Source organism: Cricetulus griseus, chromosome 4 (genome assembly GCF_003668045.3).
Source record: "Cricetulus griseus strain 17A/GY chromosome 4, alternate assembly CriGri-PICRH-1.0, whole genome shotgun sequence".
Taxonomy (NCBI): Eukaryota; Metazoa; Chordata; class Mammalia; order Rodentia; family Cricetidae; genus Cricetulus; species Cricetulus griseus.
The window spans coordinates 133,780,090-133,796,321 of NC_048597.1; the positions used below are offsets into that span (position 1 = coordinate 133,780,090).

The window sequence follows — 16,232 nt, forward strand, 5'->3', positions numbered from 1 at the left end:
TTGTTTGATTTTGGAATTAAGGTCTCATGCTGGCCACAAACTTGCTATGGATACAAAGATGACATATCTTGAAGTTCTGATCCTACCTCCTACTTGTTGGGATGACAGCTGCATGTATATTTGGGCTAGTGGTGAAGGGATGGAACCTAGGCTTCCTGAAGGTTAGTAAGCACTCTACCAACTGGGCCCCAGCCAACCCTGCTTACTTTTGGCAAATGTAGTACAGTCAATGTGTTGCTGGTGAATACACTGCACTGAGCTACAGCCCAGCTCTTAATCCTGAGACACTGGCCCTGAGCCCATGATCTACTTCAGCCTTTCAAGACTGGAATGGCAGGCCTGTGCCACCATACCTAGTCACCCCATGTTTTTTTGTTTTTGTTTTTGTTTTCCAAGACAGGGTTTCTTTGTGGCTCTGGCAGTGCTAGAACTTGCTCTGTAGATTAGGCTGGCCTCAAACTGAGTTCTGCCTACCTGCCTCTCTAGTGGTGGGATTAAAGGTAGGCACCACCATACAAGGCTAACCCTATGCTTTTTCTGTCTGAGCTATGAGCCACCTCTATCCTCACCAACACACTGGTGATCATACAGACCCCTCTACTGTCCCCAGCAGGCCTAAAACACTGTTTAGTGGCGGGAGGCCATTTCTATCCTTCTGCCTGCTGTGTGGTACCCACCTGCAGCACACCAAAGGTGCACTGGTAACCCATGCGGACTAAGCAGCGCAGCGTAAGCTTCAGCACCATGGAGCGCTTGAAGGACACAAAGTTCCTTACATTCTCCAACAGGAAGAAGCGTGGCCGGTAGTAGTCGCAGTAACTGTGGGGCAGGAGGAACACAACAGGTCATCACAAACCCTCACAGGCACCAGGGCGCAGGCATCTCCCACCAGGGAAGGGCTCCCACAAAGGTGTATCTAGCCTGGAGTTAACTCCAGACAACAAGTGATAGAGGGCTGTCCATGCTTACCTGAGGAAGGAGACCACCAGGGAGTTTTTGAATGTGGAGTAAGTACGGGAGTTGAAACGGTTCATGCCACTGAAACCCTGGCAGGGTGGTCCACCACACAGCATCTCCACATCGCCCTTCTGTGGCAGCCTCTGGCCCAGGGAGTTGGTCAGCTTGCCAGCCATGACCAGCTTAAGCAGCACGTTGCAGTCCTCTGTGAACACCGTGGAGCTAGGGTTGTTCAGCCGAAATGCTTGGGCTGCCGGGTCCCACATCTCGATGGCCCACAGTGTCTCTGAGATGCCTGGAGGACAGAGCAGAGATTTGTTTTGGAGCTGCCGTTTTCACTTCATTTGCTCAGACATGCCATGGTCACCTTGCCCAGCTAGGATCATGCTCTGAAGCTTCCCCAGAGCTTACCTGCTTGATGGAATCCTTCTGACAACCCTCCACAGCCAGAAAACACGTCCAGGGTCCGCAGCTTAGGCAATTTGATGGCTGTCTCAGGCTCTTTGGGCTCTGATACCTGACACTTTGCATTCCCTTTCCCTGAAGGAGGAACAGGCCACTAGCTGTGAGAACGGCCTACCAGACTCCTCTCCTCAGAGGCTTTATTCAGGAGACTATCTTGTTATGTGACCTAGAGTAGCCTCTTGGAAACCTTCCCGATTCTGCCTCCCAAATACAAGCACCCAAAATTTGGGCAGTGGAGGCAGGAAGTTTCAGGGTTCCAGGATGGCTTAGACAGCATGAAACCTTGTCTTATGAAGACCATACACACAGGAGAGTGACAGATGGGGACTCACCCTTCCCCTTCCCTTTCCCTTTGTTCAGAGGGTTACGGGCGTGGTTTGGAGGGTCTTCAAATTTTTTGCTCTTTGCATTGTAGGCCTGCACAGAGAGGAGCCATATTAGTCCAGAAGAAATGCACAGACCCCTCACAGTTGGTCTGATAGTCTTATCTCCTAGGAGAACCAAGGGCCAATCAGTCACCAACAGAATTTATCTTATTGGAAACAGACAAGACTGCAGCCAGTTGGTCATGGTGCTGAGGGTGAGGCACAAGTATTAGGAGCTTGAGGCCAGTCCACTCTATAGAGAGGCTGTCTAAAAATCACATCTATTAGCCCTCCCTGTGCTCTGCACCAACATCTGCTACTGTAAGCACCTAGAGTGTACATTCTAAGGAAAGGGAAGGCATCACGGGATCCTGCTGTCTAATGTCACAAACATGCACACATAGAATCTGGGAAAAAGGGTGCTTATCTTAAAAGAAAGAGCAAAGCTCCAGGTATTCAAATGGGTCTACTACAAGAGGCTCTTGGATCCTTTCTCCAAACCAGGGCCACCACCTGGTCACGAGATAAAGCCAAAGTGTACTCCTCTGAAGGAGGGGGACCTTCCTATCACATTAAGACCCTAGGTAGGGCTGGTAGAGGCCCTCAAAAACAGTCCCTCAGATAAATTTTAATGGTGCAGTAAAAGCCCAAATCTGACTCCTAAGAGGCCAGCCTGGACTACTACAGGGCTACCCAGAGAAATCCTGTTTTGAAAAACCAAAAGACTACATAGGCTGGGTGGTACGGGGACCACAAATCTTTAAATTCCAGCACTTAGAAGGAAGAGGCAGGTGATCTGTCAGTTCAAGGCCAGCCTGGTCTACATATCCAGTTCCAGGGCTATTAGAGACCCTATCTCAAAACAAAACAAAACCCACTCCACACATGAACATTAGCTGCTTCCTTGGTCTAACGTGTATCTCCCATCCTAAGACAAACCCAGGACGGCCCAGCAAAGGCCCTACCACTGGGCTCTGCCCCGGCCTGAGCTGCTTTCGTGGGAACCCGCTCTTGCACATTTGCCCCTAAAGCCTGGCTCCACCTCAGAGAAGTAGAAGCGGTCAGGCCCGCCCTTCGAGTAATCCTGGAGGTTCTCAAGCAGGTCATCCTCAAACTCCACAGTACAACGGCCTTGCACGTCACTGAAGTCCACCACAGCTTCCTCATCACTCCAGAACAGCAGGTTGATGTCTGTACCGTAGAAGGCCGAGGCGGATCTGTGGGTGTTCTCAGGCCTGTAAAAGATGGACACCAGGTAAGTATTACTTTACTATAATCACTCACAGGTCACAGCACCCTCATCCAAAGTTCCTGGAACCAGCAATTGGGGTGTTGAGTGTGAGATTAGGGATCTTGTCTTGTATACCTCAAGGCCTTTATTTTTTGTTTAGGATACAAGGCCTTTATTTTTGAGGCAGTGTCTTGCTCTGCTTCCCAGGCTGACCTCCAAACTCAGTGATCCTCCTGCCACAACACTTCAAGCGCTGGGATGACAGGTAACAACTACCAACCCAGTCTCCACAGGACATTTTAGACACCATATAAAAGAAAGATTTATAAATTTCTACTCAATGTGTATGGGTGCTTTGCTGGCATATTATCTGTGCAACAGGAAAGTACAGTGCTCATGGAGGCCAGAAGAGGGCATCGAAGCCTGTGGAACTGGAGTTAGAGATGTGGGTGTTGGGAATTCTCAAATCTTAAGCACTGAGCCATCTCTCCAGCCCTTACATGGCATTAAGTGCACCTAAAAGTAGCCTGTAAGAGGTGGTGAGCTGTATAGTTTGAGTATTTTGGTTTGGGGATGTTTAACCTATAAACAGCATAATGGAAAGGACCACACGTCCTAGTTTCAGTGTGGTGACTACCACCCTTACTTGAACCCAAAACCACAGCAGGAATGAGATTCCTGGGAACCAGATCAGGGATGCGTTGCTTTTTTGTCTTCATCCTGCCCACCAGTGCTGGGTGCTCCATTCTTTTGTAACCACATTGATTACAAAGACTCCAGAAAACTCAGGTATAGTGACAGGTGCCTGTTATCCTAGTACTTGAGATGCACAATTACAGGGGGAATCTCAAGTTCCAGATGTGCTGGTGAAGCAAGCAACATACTGGTCATCTGGGCCAGTTTTTTTTCACCATGGCCTCTTTCCTGCTGCCTGGCTGAAACCTAGCCTCAAGAAGCCATACATACACAAGGGCAAATGGAGTGGGGCGGGCAAGAGACAGAGGTAGGTGGTAGGGTTTTAAGCCAAGGGCTGGAAAACAAACCCAAGAACCAGAAAGAAGGTGCAGAGCACCCACACAAAGCAGGACTGCTCTCTGCCACTCTGCAGCTTTTGGTCCTTGCAAGTTGAGTTAGAGCCCATAGTACCCCATATACCAGACACAAGCTCCCAGACTCAGCCACACCCAACCCTAAAGGCCACAACTATGCAATACACCTGTGCCCTCAGGATAACTAGAAGCAGCCATCTCTACCAGAACCTTTGGAAGGACCTCCCAAGCAAGCAGAACCCACACCAACCTGTAGAACTTGTTGATCCTGATCTTGATGTCAGCCTCATTGGCCTTGCCATTCTTCTTGCCACAATGAATCGCTTTTATCCGACCAATGCGATAGGGCTCAGGAGCATCCAGGTTGCTTCCTTTGATGTAGTCAGAATACTTGCGGTAATGCTCAGGGTACAGGTTCTCATCTACAGGCTCCTTCTTTGTGCGCTTCAAGGGGCTAGCTAGCTTGAGGCTGCAGAGAGGAACACAAGGATACACCTGAGCTCGAGGCTTTAGAGTCCACATGACAGACTAGAGTGAGCCTATTCCTCACAGCTGGTACAGCCAAATACCATTTAGGCAAGATAACTCGAAATCTGTTTAAAACACAACTCAACTCCCAGAGCTCAGGTGGTTGTGGCTGCATGTGCTTGTCATCCCAGAATTTGGGAGAAAAACTGATTGATGCAGGAGGCTCAGGAGGTTCCAGGTAAGCTTAGACTACTTGAGTTTTAGGTCAACCCAGACCTGCCTCTCAGCCATGTGGCATTGTGTACTTACTGACAGGTATATGACAAGGTCCTGTCAAGCAAGCACAATTTGAAATGTCATAGGAGGGGACTCCTCACTAGGTAAACCAGCAGCTTGAGACGGCACAGGTACCATCTCCCCAGGTGTCAGCCAAGAAAGCAACCACTGTGTCCTGAGAAGTCCGGTGCCTCAAGGGATTACCTATGGCATGATCACCTCCCTGGCTATGGAGCACTGATGTAAAAGTGATGTAAAGAATAGGGTGTGACTCATGGCAAAGCTGGTTGCCCACTCTTGATATTCTACCCACAGGGACCCACAAGGACACAGGAAAGTGACCTTACAAGGTGGCTCCCACTCTGGCTGGCAGTTCACTTGACTTTCAAGCCCCAGAAGCAGCCCTAAGTGTCCCAGTGTGGCCTAACTGGTGTGCTTCTATGGCGTAGACAACACCACACATAACATATAGAAGACACCAAAGATGAGCACTTCAAGATTAGGTAAAACACCCAACACCACCGAGCAGAGGCAACCACTCATTCCTCAGTTCCATGGGTCACAGCAACTAAGCTAAACTTGGGGACTCCAAGGTCTCACTGAACACTAGGAAACACTGAACACTGAACACTGGACCCTCAAGAACAGATACTCAACTATGTTCAGAGAGCACAAGCTGCAATTCCAACTTGTCCTAGTGCTTAGGACGTAGGAGAAGCTGGAAAGATTACAAACTCAACCATGGGGACACTCACTTGAAGGTAAAGGCCTCAGGAGGCAGGTACACACTGTCACCTATTCGGTAGACAACACCATTCTTGGTGATAGAACTGCAGTAGAGTCGGCCATCCACCTCATCAAGTTGCTCCAGGACCTTGGGCATTTCTTTATGTCTCAGCTCACCCAGCCGGATACAGGATAGGCAGAACCTGTAGAAGCCAAGGACAAACTCAAGGCTCTGAAGTGGCAGAAGTGACCATGGCAGCCACTGAAATCCAAGAGAAGAATGGATCTGCAGGTATCTAGAGGAAGTGTACTCTTCTACGTCCACACTTTGAAGACAATTCTTGTGAACCACAGCTCAAAGACAAAAAATTAATGCTAGCTAATTTTGTTTGCTTGTTTAGTCCCCCCACCCCCCAAGACAGGGTTTCCTGTAGCTTTGGAGCCTGTCCTGGAACTTGCTCTGTAGACCAGTATGGTCTCGAATTCAAAAAGATCCACCTGTCTCTGTCTCCCAAGTGCTGGGATTAAAGGCATGCACCACCAACTGCCCAGGACAAATGAGTATTTTTAAACCGATGGCCAGATTTGCTTAAGGTAAATCCCAGGTGGTGCACACATTTAAAAAAAAAAAAAAAAAAAGACAGGGTTTTCTGTGTTACAGACCTGGAACTCACTCTGTAGGACCAGGCTGGCCTCGAACCCAAGAGCTGCCTGCCTGTGCCTCCCAAGTGCTGGACTAAAAGCCATACACACCACTACCGCCCAGCTAGGTCCACACTTTTTTTTTTCGGGGTGGGGGGGGTGGGGGGGTGTTCAAGACAGGGTTTCTCTGTGTAGCTTTGGAGTCTGAGAATGGAAGGACTCCCAGAGCAGGGGGTGGGGGCACAAAGAGGGCCTATAGCGGCTCACACACTCACTTGTGCTTGTTGTCCTGTGTTGGCTGGGTCTTGGGAGGGGATTCAAACCTTGCATAGTCCTGGTTGTACCAGAGCTGGTAGAAATAGGTCTTCCCATCATCCTCAGCCCCTGGCAACACGGTCTCCAGATCCATGCCTCCCTGTGGGAACAAAACAGGGTCAGTCTTGGCTCTTAACAGTCAAGTAGCCTGCGGGAAGGAGAGGAGGCACTCACCTCCATGGCCCAGTTTTCAGAGGGTGCTCTGTAGACAACCTTGACCTTGCTGTGAATGTAGGAGAGCTGCATGTCTTCACACTCGCCCACCAGGAACAGCTCCAGTGGGTCAGAGGTGGCTCCAAGGACTGTGTCTGTCCCAGCACAGAACCAGTGTGCATGGAACATCTGCCCATTCTTGTCTTCCCACAGTGCTGTGACCCTGCAGTCATAAGATGGGACAGGGCATATATACCATATATGGAGCCAGCAGAACTTGACCACACAAAACCTTTTGGTTTAATTCTGACACAATGGATTTCAGGTTTAAGTGAAAAAGCAGGCACTCAAGTCTGCCAAAAGGAGGACACACACCTGGCTAGATACAGTGGCTTGGAGGAATCATCTGGAATGACAGAGACGCAGTCCCCCACCTCCAGCGTCTCTTCATCAATGCACACCTTCTGATAGTAAGTTCTCTTCTCTTCAATCTGAAACCAAATGCTGGAACTAGGTGATGGTCAGGTCCAACTCCCTCCCTAACTTTCTGACACTTACTTGGGACTAAGGTGTAGGTCAGCAGTGCAAAGAGTACTGAACAGATGCCAGGCTCTGAGCTCCACCTCAGCAACTCAAAAAAGTGAAAACACAACTTATTTTATAAGTCACGAGGGCTAATAAGATGGCTCAATGGGTAGAGGAGCTTTGCCACTAAGTTTGATCTGAGTTTGATGTCTGAGACCTATAACACGGAGGACAGTGAGAAATGACTCATGCAGGCTGTCCGACACACTCATACTGTGGTATGTGTGCATTCACAAATAATGTAATAAAACTAAGAAAGCCAGGTGTAATGACACCTTTAATCCTAGCACTCTGGAAGTAGAGTCAGGCCTACCTAGCCTACGTGAGGTCCAGGCCAGCCACAGCTACACAGTAAAACCCTGACTCAAAGAAGAAAAAAAAGACATGAGCTGCTGGGAAATGGTAACACATGCCTGCAATCCTAACCCAGCAAAGGCTAAAAAGAGAACCAAGATTTCCAGGCTAGCAACTATAGATGGCTCAGGAGCAAAAAGTAACTTTTGCCCTTACAGAAAGCCTGGGTTCGGTTCCTAGACCCACAGTGGCTCACAACCATTCGTAACTCCAGTTTCAGGGGATTCTATACACCCTTCTGACCTCTGTGGGCACCGGCACACACATCTTGCATGTACATACGTGTAGACAAATCTACATGTGATAAATCTAAAAAAATAAAGTTCTAACCCAACTTGGGCTATACAGTAAGAGCTTATCTCTAAAACCAAAGAACAAGGCTTCAGAATGAATGACTTTCTCTGTGTAGCCCTGGCTGTCCTAGAACTTGCTCTGTAAACCAGACTGGCCTTGAACTCAGATCTGTCTGCTTCTGCCTCCCAACTGCTGGGATTAAAGGAGTGTACCACTACCACCCAGCTTAATTTTTAATTTTGTTTGTCGAGGCAGTCTCCATGTAGCCCTGGCTGTCCTGGAACTTACTTTGTAGACTAGGCTTGCCTCAAACTCCGATCCACCCGATTCTGCCAGACTTGGAAGACAGAGCAAGGTAGATCTCGGAGTTCGAGGCCAGCCTGGTCTACATTAGGAGTTCCAAGACAGGCAGAGCTTACGGAGAAACCCTATCTCAAAAAACAAAAAAACCCAAACCTGACATGGTGGCATAATGTGTCTATAACTTTAGCCCTTGAAGTGGAAACAGAGCGGCGTGAAGTGTACAAGTACATGGGCTGCCCAGGCTACAAAGGCAGCTCAGATTTGCCAATGAGGCTGATACGGCTCAGTTGTAGAGCTCCAGCCTGAGGTCTTGCATTCCACTCTCAAGTGTTGGGAGGGAAGGGGACAGCAGCTGGGTAGCACCTGCTTCCTGGCTACAGGGCTAGGCTGAGGCGCAGCAGCACACAAGAGGAAGAGGCCTTACCTTCAACGGCTGTCCCAGCCAGGAGATTCTATCCTTGTTCTGTTTCTTTTTCTTCCCTTGATGCATCTTTTTGGGCGATGGCACCTCTGGGATGTCATCATCAACTTCCTCATCATCATCTGCCTCCTTCACAGCCAAGTTAGGACACCTGCAGAACATACACCACTGCCAACCCAAGGGAGAAGCATCCCGCCCACCAGCTCCGCACCGCACCTCGTCACCACAGGACACTGCAGTACAGTTGCTCCAGCTGCCCTGGCTTCTCTTGTCGGAAGAATGGAACATAGCACAGCCTACCTCCTGTTGAGGCAAGCCTGTTTACTCCGTCCAGTGCCACCAAACTTAACCATATCCTTGCAGGCCTTGCACTTCCCACACTCAGGCTGCTGACAGACCTGAAAAATATTAAAAGGGTTGATCAACCAGCCATTCATAACTAGGAACTTTGAGTTTGTTGTGTTTCTGAGACAAGGTCTCTCTACATAGTTCTGGCTGACCTAGAAGAACTCAATGTAGACCAGGCTAGCCTCAAGCTCAGACCCTCCTGCCTCTACAGACAAATGCTGGGAATTAAGGTGCGTCACCACACCCAACCCAAACTTTCAAAAATATATGCATGCTCAGGGCCAGTGAGATGTCTCAGTGGGTAAAGGAGCTTGCTGCCAAACCTCCCAAGCCAAGTTCAATGCCCAAGACCCACAGCAACATAGAAAACAAACTCCACAAAGTTACTTCTGACCTCCACATGTACACAGCAGCCTGTGTGCACACCGTCACCAGTAAGACATACTGCATCCATGCTGAGCATTTTAGATTTTTCCCACCCATTCCCTAAGGGATACAGCATGACAACTGCACAGACTTAACCTTTGTTAGGTATCAAGTCATCCAGCTATGACTCAGGGCCCTGTGACAGATATGCACAGGTGCCAACACTGTACCCTTAGAAGGGTCCTCTGCATCTGAGTATTTGAAGGTACACAGGGTGCTGAGTATCCTAGAAACTCACCAACAGCTCTGTTACACATCTACCAATGTCCCCAACTGTCACTGAGGAGTCAGTGGGGACAGCCAATAACAAAAACAGCATGAGAACAAGGTAACAAAAGGGCTACCAAGCACCCAGCTCCCTTGTTCACTTTAAAAGGGATTCACATTAGGTACCAGGACACCGAGAAAAAGTCAAAGCATGATGAGGACAGGGCACCCTGAGGAGGGCTGCCACGAGAAAAGGCTGAGCACTACTGTCGGCATGGGGACCAGCCAGGTTCTACTGCACCCAGGGAATGTCGAAACAGATTGAAACCTGAGCTGTTACAGGGTTAGAGTGACAGCCTCTAAAAACCCCAGCAGTCCATTGGGTACTAACATGTAAAAGTCTCTCTCAGAGCTCTCAGGATGCCCAAGTCCCTTTTACAGCCTGAGTCAAGGTGAGCCCCAAAAGCTGGTGTCAGGACACTGACATCACAGGGCTAGGCATGGCAGTGCAGTACCTAGATGCCCAGCTCTCAGCAGGCAGAGGAAGGAGCATCAGCAGTTTCAGGATAGCCTTGTCTACATAGCTGCCTCAGAATACACATGCACACACTGGGCAGTGGTGGTACACACCTTTAGTCGCAGCAACTTGGGAGGCAGAGGCAGGGGGATCCGAGTTCAAGGCCAGCCTGGTCTACAGAGTGAGTGCCAGGACAGACTCCAAAGCTACACAGTGAAATTCTGTCTTGAAAAACAAAATACATGTGCACATGCAGGCCATGGTTCAGGATATAAGTTAATTTTTCAAACAGTCTCCTGTAGACCAGGGTGACCTCAAACTCACTATGCAACTGAGAATGACCTTGAAATCCTGATCTCCCCTGCCTCCACTTCTCAAGTGCCTGGATCACAGGCTTGCGTCTCCAGCTTACCCACATTGAGTTTTGTTTTAATGTGACATAGGTTGATTCCAAGGCCATCTATATGAAGAGTATTCACAAGAGCCAGGCATAGTGGCACAGGTCTATAAACCCAGCTCTTGGAAGAATTAGGTAGGATAGAGACTTCAGCCTGGGAGTGGCTCTGGGGTCAGCCGTCTCTCAGCACCCACAGGACATGGAGGTAGAGCTAATGTGTCTTAGGAAACCAGGCTATATAGCCAATGGCATCACCCACATCGAAGGCCCTGGACACACTTGTTTACTTCAGCCCATCTGTCCAGAGTTCTGACTCCTCACATACATCTAAGAAGACCCAAGGATGGCTCAGGGGAGTGGCTAGGCCTGCTCACCTCACAGACACCACACCGGCGACGCTTAAAGGCATTCTCCTTGTCTTCCATATCATCCTTCTCAATCTGCTCTGAGAAGAAAGTGTCAAAGATCTGGTAGACCAACTTGGTGGTGGTGGCTTTTGTGGGCCCTTTGTCCTTCTCCTTAGCAGAAACATCGATCTTACGGCGTCTATCTGCTCGCCTGAGAGAGATGGCTGCCATTTTAGGGAACCAGACACAGACTGCCTTCTCTGGTCTCAAGTCTCCCATCCAATCCTTACTACATCCTTACCTCTGTCCCAGGGTGACCCCAGCCAACCCGATCAGGGCTCTCATGCACGGAGACAAGAAGATGGGTGTCTCATCATTGTCCTTGGCATCATTGTAACTCTCTACCTGATTGACCACAAACTCGGCATGGCGAAGGAGGGAGTCCTCTGTGAACCGGTTCAGGTTAAGGGCAGAAGGAGGGACAGTGGTCTTTGGGAGAGAGAAAGAACAAAACAGATGTTTCTAATATTTTGCCTCCTTGTAATACTGGGGGAGGTGGACCCTAGTATTTCAAGTATGCTAGGCAAGCAATGTACCAAAAGCTGCACACCCCCAGACCCAAATTGGGGTTTCTAGGCAGGGACTCTACAACTGAGCCACACCCCCAGGCTTGTTGCATTAATCTACCAAACTTCTACTGGTGGAAGTTTGATTCTGAATGCAGTTTTCTCTTGCATCATCCATACTATATGGGGATACAAACCCCTCCCTCTTAGAGAAGGCAAAGCTCTCACCTGGATCTTATTTATTAGGTCTTCATAGATGGCGTGAGGATTGTCTCTCAGGAACTCAACCACAATCTTACTGATGTAAATTTTCTCCTGCATCAGCCCAAATATCGGTGCATAGTCTGGGCTGGGTTCCATCAGAATGTACTCTGCAAATGCTGGGAGGGACATATGACTTGGCTTTAAAGAGCAGTCCAGCTAGGTGATTGTTAGCATTTCTGTCTCCTCCAACACCTGCCTTACGCAGACAGCTGTTTGGTGTGTTTAATGAGGTCTGTCACGTTGCTTAGGCTAGCCCCAAACTCCTCAGTCTGAATAGTTAGGACAAGTTATCTGCTATATTCAGCAGGTAATACATTTTAAAAAGCTGTTTGAGGGCCAGTTGAGATGGCTCAGCAGATAAGGGCACTTTCCTATAAGCTAGACAACCGGAGCTTGATCCAGGGACTCAGATGGTGGAAAGACTCAACTCCTACAAGTTGTCCTGACCCCACATGCATGCTATGGTGCACACACCCATCCACACAATATAAAGAAAAAATTAAGGCCATCTCAATCTGATGGCCTCCAGGCTGAACACAGGCAAATATTCATCTTGAGCTTCCAGAACAAAGTAAAATTTAAAACCCCCAACCCAACCCAACCCAAAAGAATCCAATTTCTCTGTTAGCTAGTTCCACCTGGGCTTGCTGGAGCCAGATGGAAATGAGTCAGCTGAGATTTGGACTATGAGTTGAAAACACCTGACTGTCATACAACTGGAGGATCAGCTTCCAGGCTAGTCATGATGAACACAGGTCACCAGGTCCTCCTCGTGCCTGACGGGACCTCCCTCCAAGGCTGACCAAGCTCAGTCAGGCAGAGGCTCCAAAACACCTGTGACTGGGCATAAACTTACGGGTGCTAAAGCCAATGAGCGCCTTTTCACCGCCATCATAGCCAGTGATCCACCACTCGTTGATCGGCCCAAGGTTTTTGGCATTGACACCACCTGTGAGAAAGTCTTGATAAGAAACAGACTAAACATGACTCAACTTTCACCCCAGCTAGACACCCAGCCAACATGCAGCCTTCTCTTTAGGGTCACTTTGTCCAGTTGATGACAGAACCTCCCACGGGACATCTTGCCTCAAATTTTGCTTGCTTATTTAGACAACCCTTGAACATTGCACCTACCTTGACCATGCCACATACCTTCCACAGATGGATTGTCATCATATATTGCTTTGGCACAACCAGAAAAGTAGAGTTCAATGTTCTTCTCAATTAGACCAGTGTCGACAGGACACAGGTGACCTCGATTGCAATATACACTACACAGGCAACAAACATCACTTTACCACCCAACTCAGTACAGAGGGTCATAAGTCAGTCTGTGTAGCTTGAGTTTGACAAAGTGAAGGTTCTGGACTCAGCAATGTCCATCACCCAACAGTATCTCCTACCCCTGTTGCATGACATATGCATACCAAGACGTCAAAGGATTCCCCTGACCCTGGAGTCACAGCTGGTTGGTTATGAGCTGCCTACATAGGTTTATCAGGAACTGGAGTTGACTACTGAGTCATCTCTGACTAAGAAGAACCAGAATACCAGGCCTAAACCTGCATAGGGCCCGTTTAACCAGCCACACAGTCAAGGGCTACATTGCCCTCAGCTATCTTACCCCACCAGTTAGAAGGCTATGTAATTGAGTGAAGGAGAAAGTTTGGTCTCAGCTCTCCCAAGGATACCACAGTGGGATTCACAGCTGACTACTATCTACAAGCAAGATAGGCAGTAGACCTGAGGGTCCAGTTCTATTAGGGCCTAACCCTGTAGATAGCTGGCAGACATCCTTTAGGGGAATCAATGTTCCAGTGGGTAGGGAGTACTGTCACAGCCACACCCAGGGATCTTGATCCAAAAGTCCCAGAAACGCTAGGGCATGGTGGGTTCAACATTTAACACCCAACAATGATGTCTACTGGGATACCAGTGGTGCACTGAGGGGACTTTTCCACCACATACAGCCCAGAAGGACTTGTGTCCCAGCCCCATCACATCTGGCCCTGCTTCTCCACCGGTCAACTCTGCCCACAGCCAGTGCAGAATTGGCAACCTCAGAGTTCTCACTGGTTTTCTGTGACCAGAAGAGCAAGGGTCTGAGGTGCCGGTTGACTTGGCACCCTGAACAGACCTAGTCATTGTATAAGCAAGGGGATAAGCTCCAGAATGGCATGAACTAAAGATTTAACATTCAAAGCAGCAAACCAATCTGGGGTGTGGCCCAGTGTTAGATCTCATGCCTAGAAAGCAGGAGGCCCTGTGTGCTATCCCCAGCAGTGAAAAAAATATAACAGTAACAAAGCTAGGCTTGGATCTGAGTTAGAGTCCAGCTTGATCAATTTAGAAAGTTCTAGCCAGGGCTACATAGCGAGTTCTAGATCCCGCCGCCCCCAACTTAAGTTAAGCTTAGTGGTGACATAAAGACCCTATCTCAAAAACCAAAACCAGGGCTGGAAACATGGCTGATCTGTGAAGTGCTTGCCTGATATAAATGAAGCTCTAGACTGACTCCCCAGAGCACTATACAATCTGGGACTAGTAGCACAAGAAGGCCAGGAGTTTAAGGTCATCCATGACTACCTATCAAGTTGGAGGCTGGCCCAAGCAAAAAAAAAAAAAAACCCACCCAGAAAACCCAACAAACAGCAATAACAAAATTTATACTTGTAGCTGAAGTCTACCCAACCTTAATTGGCTTCTTGGCTATTGTCAAAGGAAGAACAGTTTGAGAAGTCCTGTGGTTAGGACCAATGACTATACTTGGATGCCTTGAATATAGGTGCCCACCAGTAGGAGACAACCACAGGGCATGGTGGTTACCTGAAGCAGGTCACCTTGTGCTGGGGAGATGACTCGTAGCTTTCATATACAGTCGAGCTGGACTCATCATAGATGGACAGTTTCTCACTGACCAACATTTGCAGTTCATCCACCTGAAGGATAGGGAACAGTGAGACATGGGCATACCAGGAGGCCGGGGATAAAAGGGTGAAGGCAGAGCATGGACTCACAGCATCTGGAAGGTGCTGCTGGTACTTCAGATCAGGGTCATCTAGGAACTGGCCACACTGGGGGCACCGTGGTGAGGCCGCCTGTGGGAAGAACAGGTATGGCCTCAGGGCAGGTCTCCAACATCTGGGAATTGCCATACTGCTGTGGGCCAAGTTCCTGGATGTGCCCTTACCTTTGGGAATGCGGCTGATCTGGTTAGAGTCTCCTCTTTCACCATTCTGGAAGGAAAGACAAGCTTGTTGGTATTTCAAACTGCAATACACTACCTACCATCAGACTTGCACTAACTCTTCCTGAACTACTCCATGCATGTTGAGGCCAATATCCAGTGACTGTCAGCATTGAGGGGTTGCCTGGCAGAAGCAGAGTACCTGGCCTCCACTCCAATCCCACAGAAAGCTAAGGCTGGTCTGGTAGTTCACTAACAGACACCTCTCACCCCTCTTTCTAGAATTGTCTAACAGCATCACCTGCTCTGTAAGGAAAAGTTAAGTGCTTACGGTTCTTTGGGTGTCATTTTTCGTTTCTTCTCCTCCTAAACAGGAGCAAGAGGAACAGACAGTCAGGACATCTTAGGCTTGGATGGCACTTTAGATTAAGAACTTCCTTTAATGCCAGGCAGTGGTGGGCACACACTTTTAATGTCAGCACTCAGGAGGCAGAAGCAGGTGAATCTGAGTTTGAGGCTAACCTGGTCTACAGAGTGAATTCCAGGACAGCTAAAACTACAGAGACACCCCCACCCCACCCCCCAAAAGACTATTTCTGTATGTGACTGTCATGTCATAAAACTCGGGGGGGGGGGGGGGCGCTGGTTAAGGCTCAGGTAATAAGGACCAAATCACACCAATATGCAAATCCCATGAGAAGTCTGCCCTAACCTCAGTACTCAGAAGTCTAAGGCAGGAGGATCATGAGTTGGACGTCAACCTGGGATACTTGGCAAGACCCTATCTCAAAAAAAAAAAAAAAAAAAAGAAAGAAAGAAAACAGGTGGTGGCACACGCCTTTAATCCCAGCACTTGGGAGGCAGAGGCAGGCAGATCTCTTGAGTTCAAAGCCCGCCCAGTCTACAGAACAAGTTCTAGGACAGCCAAGGCTATACGGAGAAACCCGTCTCAAAAAAAATAAAAAAATAAAAAAAAAATAAAATAAAATAAGAACACAAGAGTAAATAAGCCCACCCCTAGCATGAGTGCAGTAGGAGCTAGGGCCCTTAGGAAGGTGAGTGAGGTTTAACAAGGCCCTAACAGTGAGGCACTGATCCAAAAGATATGCCAGTCTCTCCATGTACTATAAAAGTCGTGTGAGGACACATAGCAACACCAAAGGGATCTGTCTGGTAGTCAGAGCAGCCTCTCTAACAGCTTAACTGTGGGGTCCTCCTAAATATGGACCTCTTGAAGTCACAAGCTTCAAAAGATACATGCATTACTGGAGATGCCTATTGCAGGCAGCCTGACCAAGGCTACAATATAGAATCACTTCAATTTATAATGAGTTTCAGTAAACTCAAAAAGGGAAGTCAGGTTACAGCC

General features: G+C 48.5%; 1 protein-coding gene across 4 annotated transcripts in view; it reads right to left on the minus strand.

Moving 5' to 3' along the window:
- Dnmt1 (DNA methyltransferase 1) overlaps window positions 1–16,232 on the minus strand; it is a 46,653-nt gene that overhangs the window by 3,811 nt on the left and 26,610 nt on the right. For all 4 annotated transcript variants that reach the window (XM_027411471.2, XM_027411473.2, XM_035443493.1 and 1 more), the window contains 21 exons: window positions 15,195–15,229; window positions 14,867–14,912; window positions 14,694–14,774; window positions 14,503–14,615; window positions 12,829–12,947; window positions 12,533–12,625; window positions 11,641–11,792; window positions 11,148–11,335; window positions 10,874–11,057; window positions 8,905–9,002; window positions 8,608–8,755; window positions 7,023–7,138; window positions 6,669–6,870; window positions 6,455–6,594; window positions 5,567–5,740; window positions 4,318–4,536; window positions 2,830–3,022; window positions 1,755–1,839; window positions 1,369–1,497; window positions 970–1,252; window positions 678–819 (listed from right to left, as the gene is read on the minus strand). In XM_027411471.2, the coding sequence (XP_027267272.1) occupies window positions 678–819; window positions 970–1,252; window positions 1,369–1,497; window positions 1,755–1,839; window positions 2,830–3,022; window positions 4,318–4,536; window positions 5,567–5,740; window positions 6,455–6,594; window positions 6,669–6,870; window positions 7,023–7,138; window positions 8,608–8,755; window positions 8,905–9,002; window positions 10,874–11,057; window positions 11,148–11,335; window positions 11,641–11,792; window positions 12,533–12,625; window positions 12,829–12,947; window positions 14,503–14,615; window positions 14,694–14,774; window positions 14,867–14,912; window positions 15,195–15,229 (2,940 nt within the window). The remainder of the gene's footprint in view (window positions 1–677; window positions 820–969; window positions 1,253–1,368; window positions 1,498–1,754; window positions 1,840–2,829; window positions 3,023–4,317; window positions 4,537–5,566; window positions 5,741–6,454; window positions 6,595–6,668; window positions 6,871–7,022; window positions 7,139–8,607; window positions 8,756–8,904; window positions 9,003–10,873; window positions 11,058–11,147; window positions 11,336–11,640; window positions 11,793–12,532; window positions 12,626–12,828; window positions 12,948–14,502; window positions 14,616–14,693; window positions 14,775–14,866; window positions 14,913–15,194; window positions 15,230–16,232) is intronic.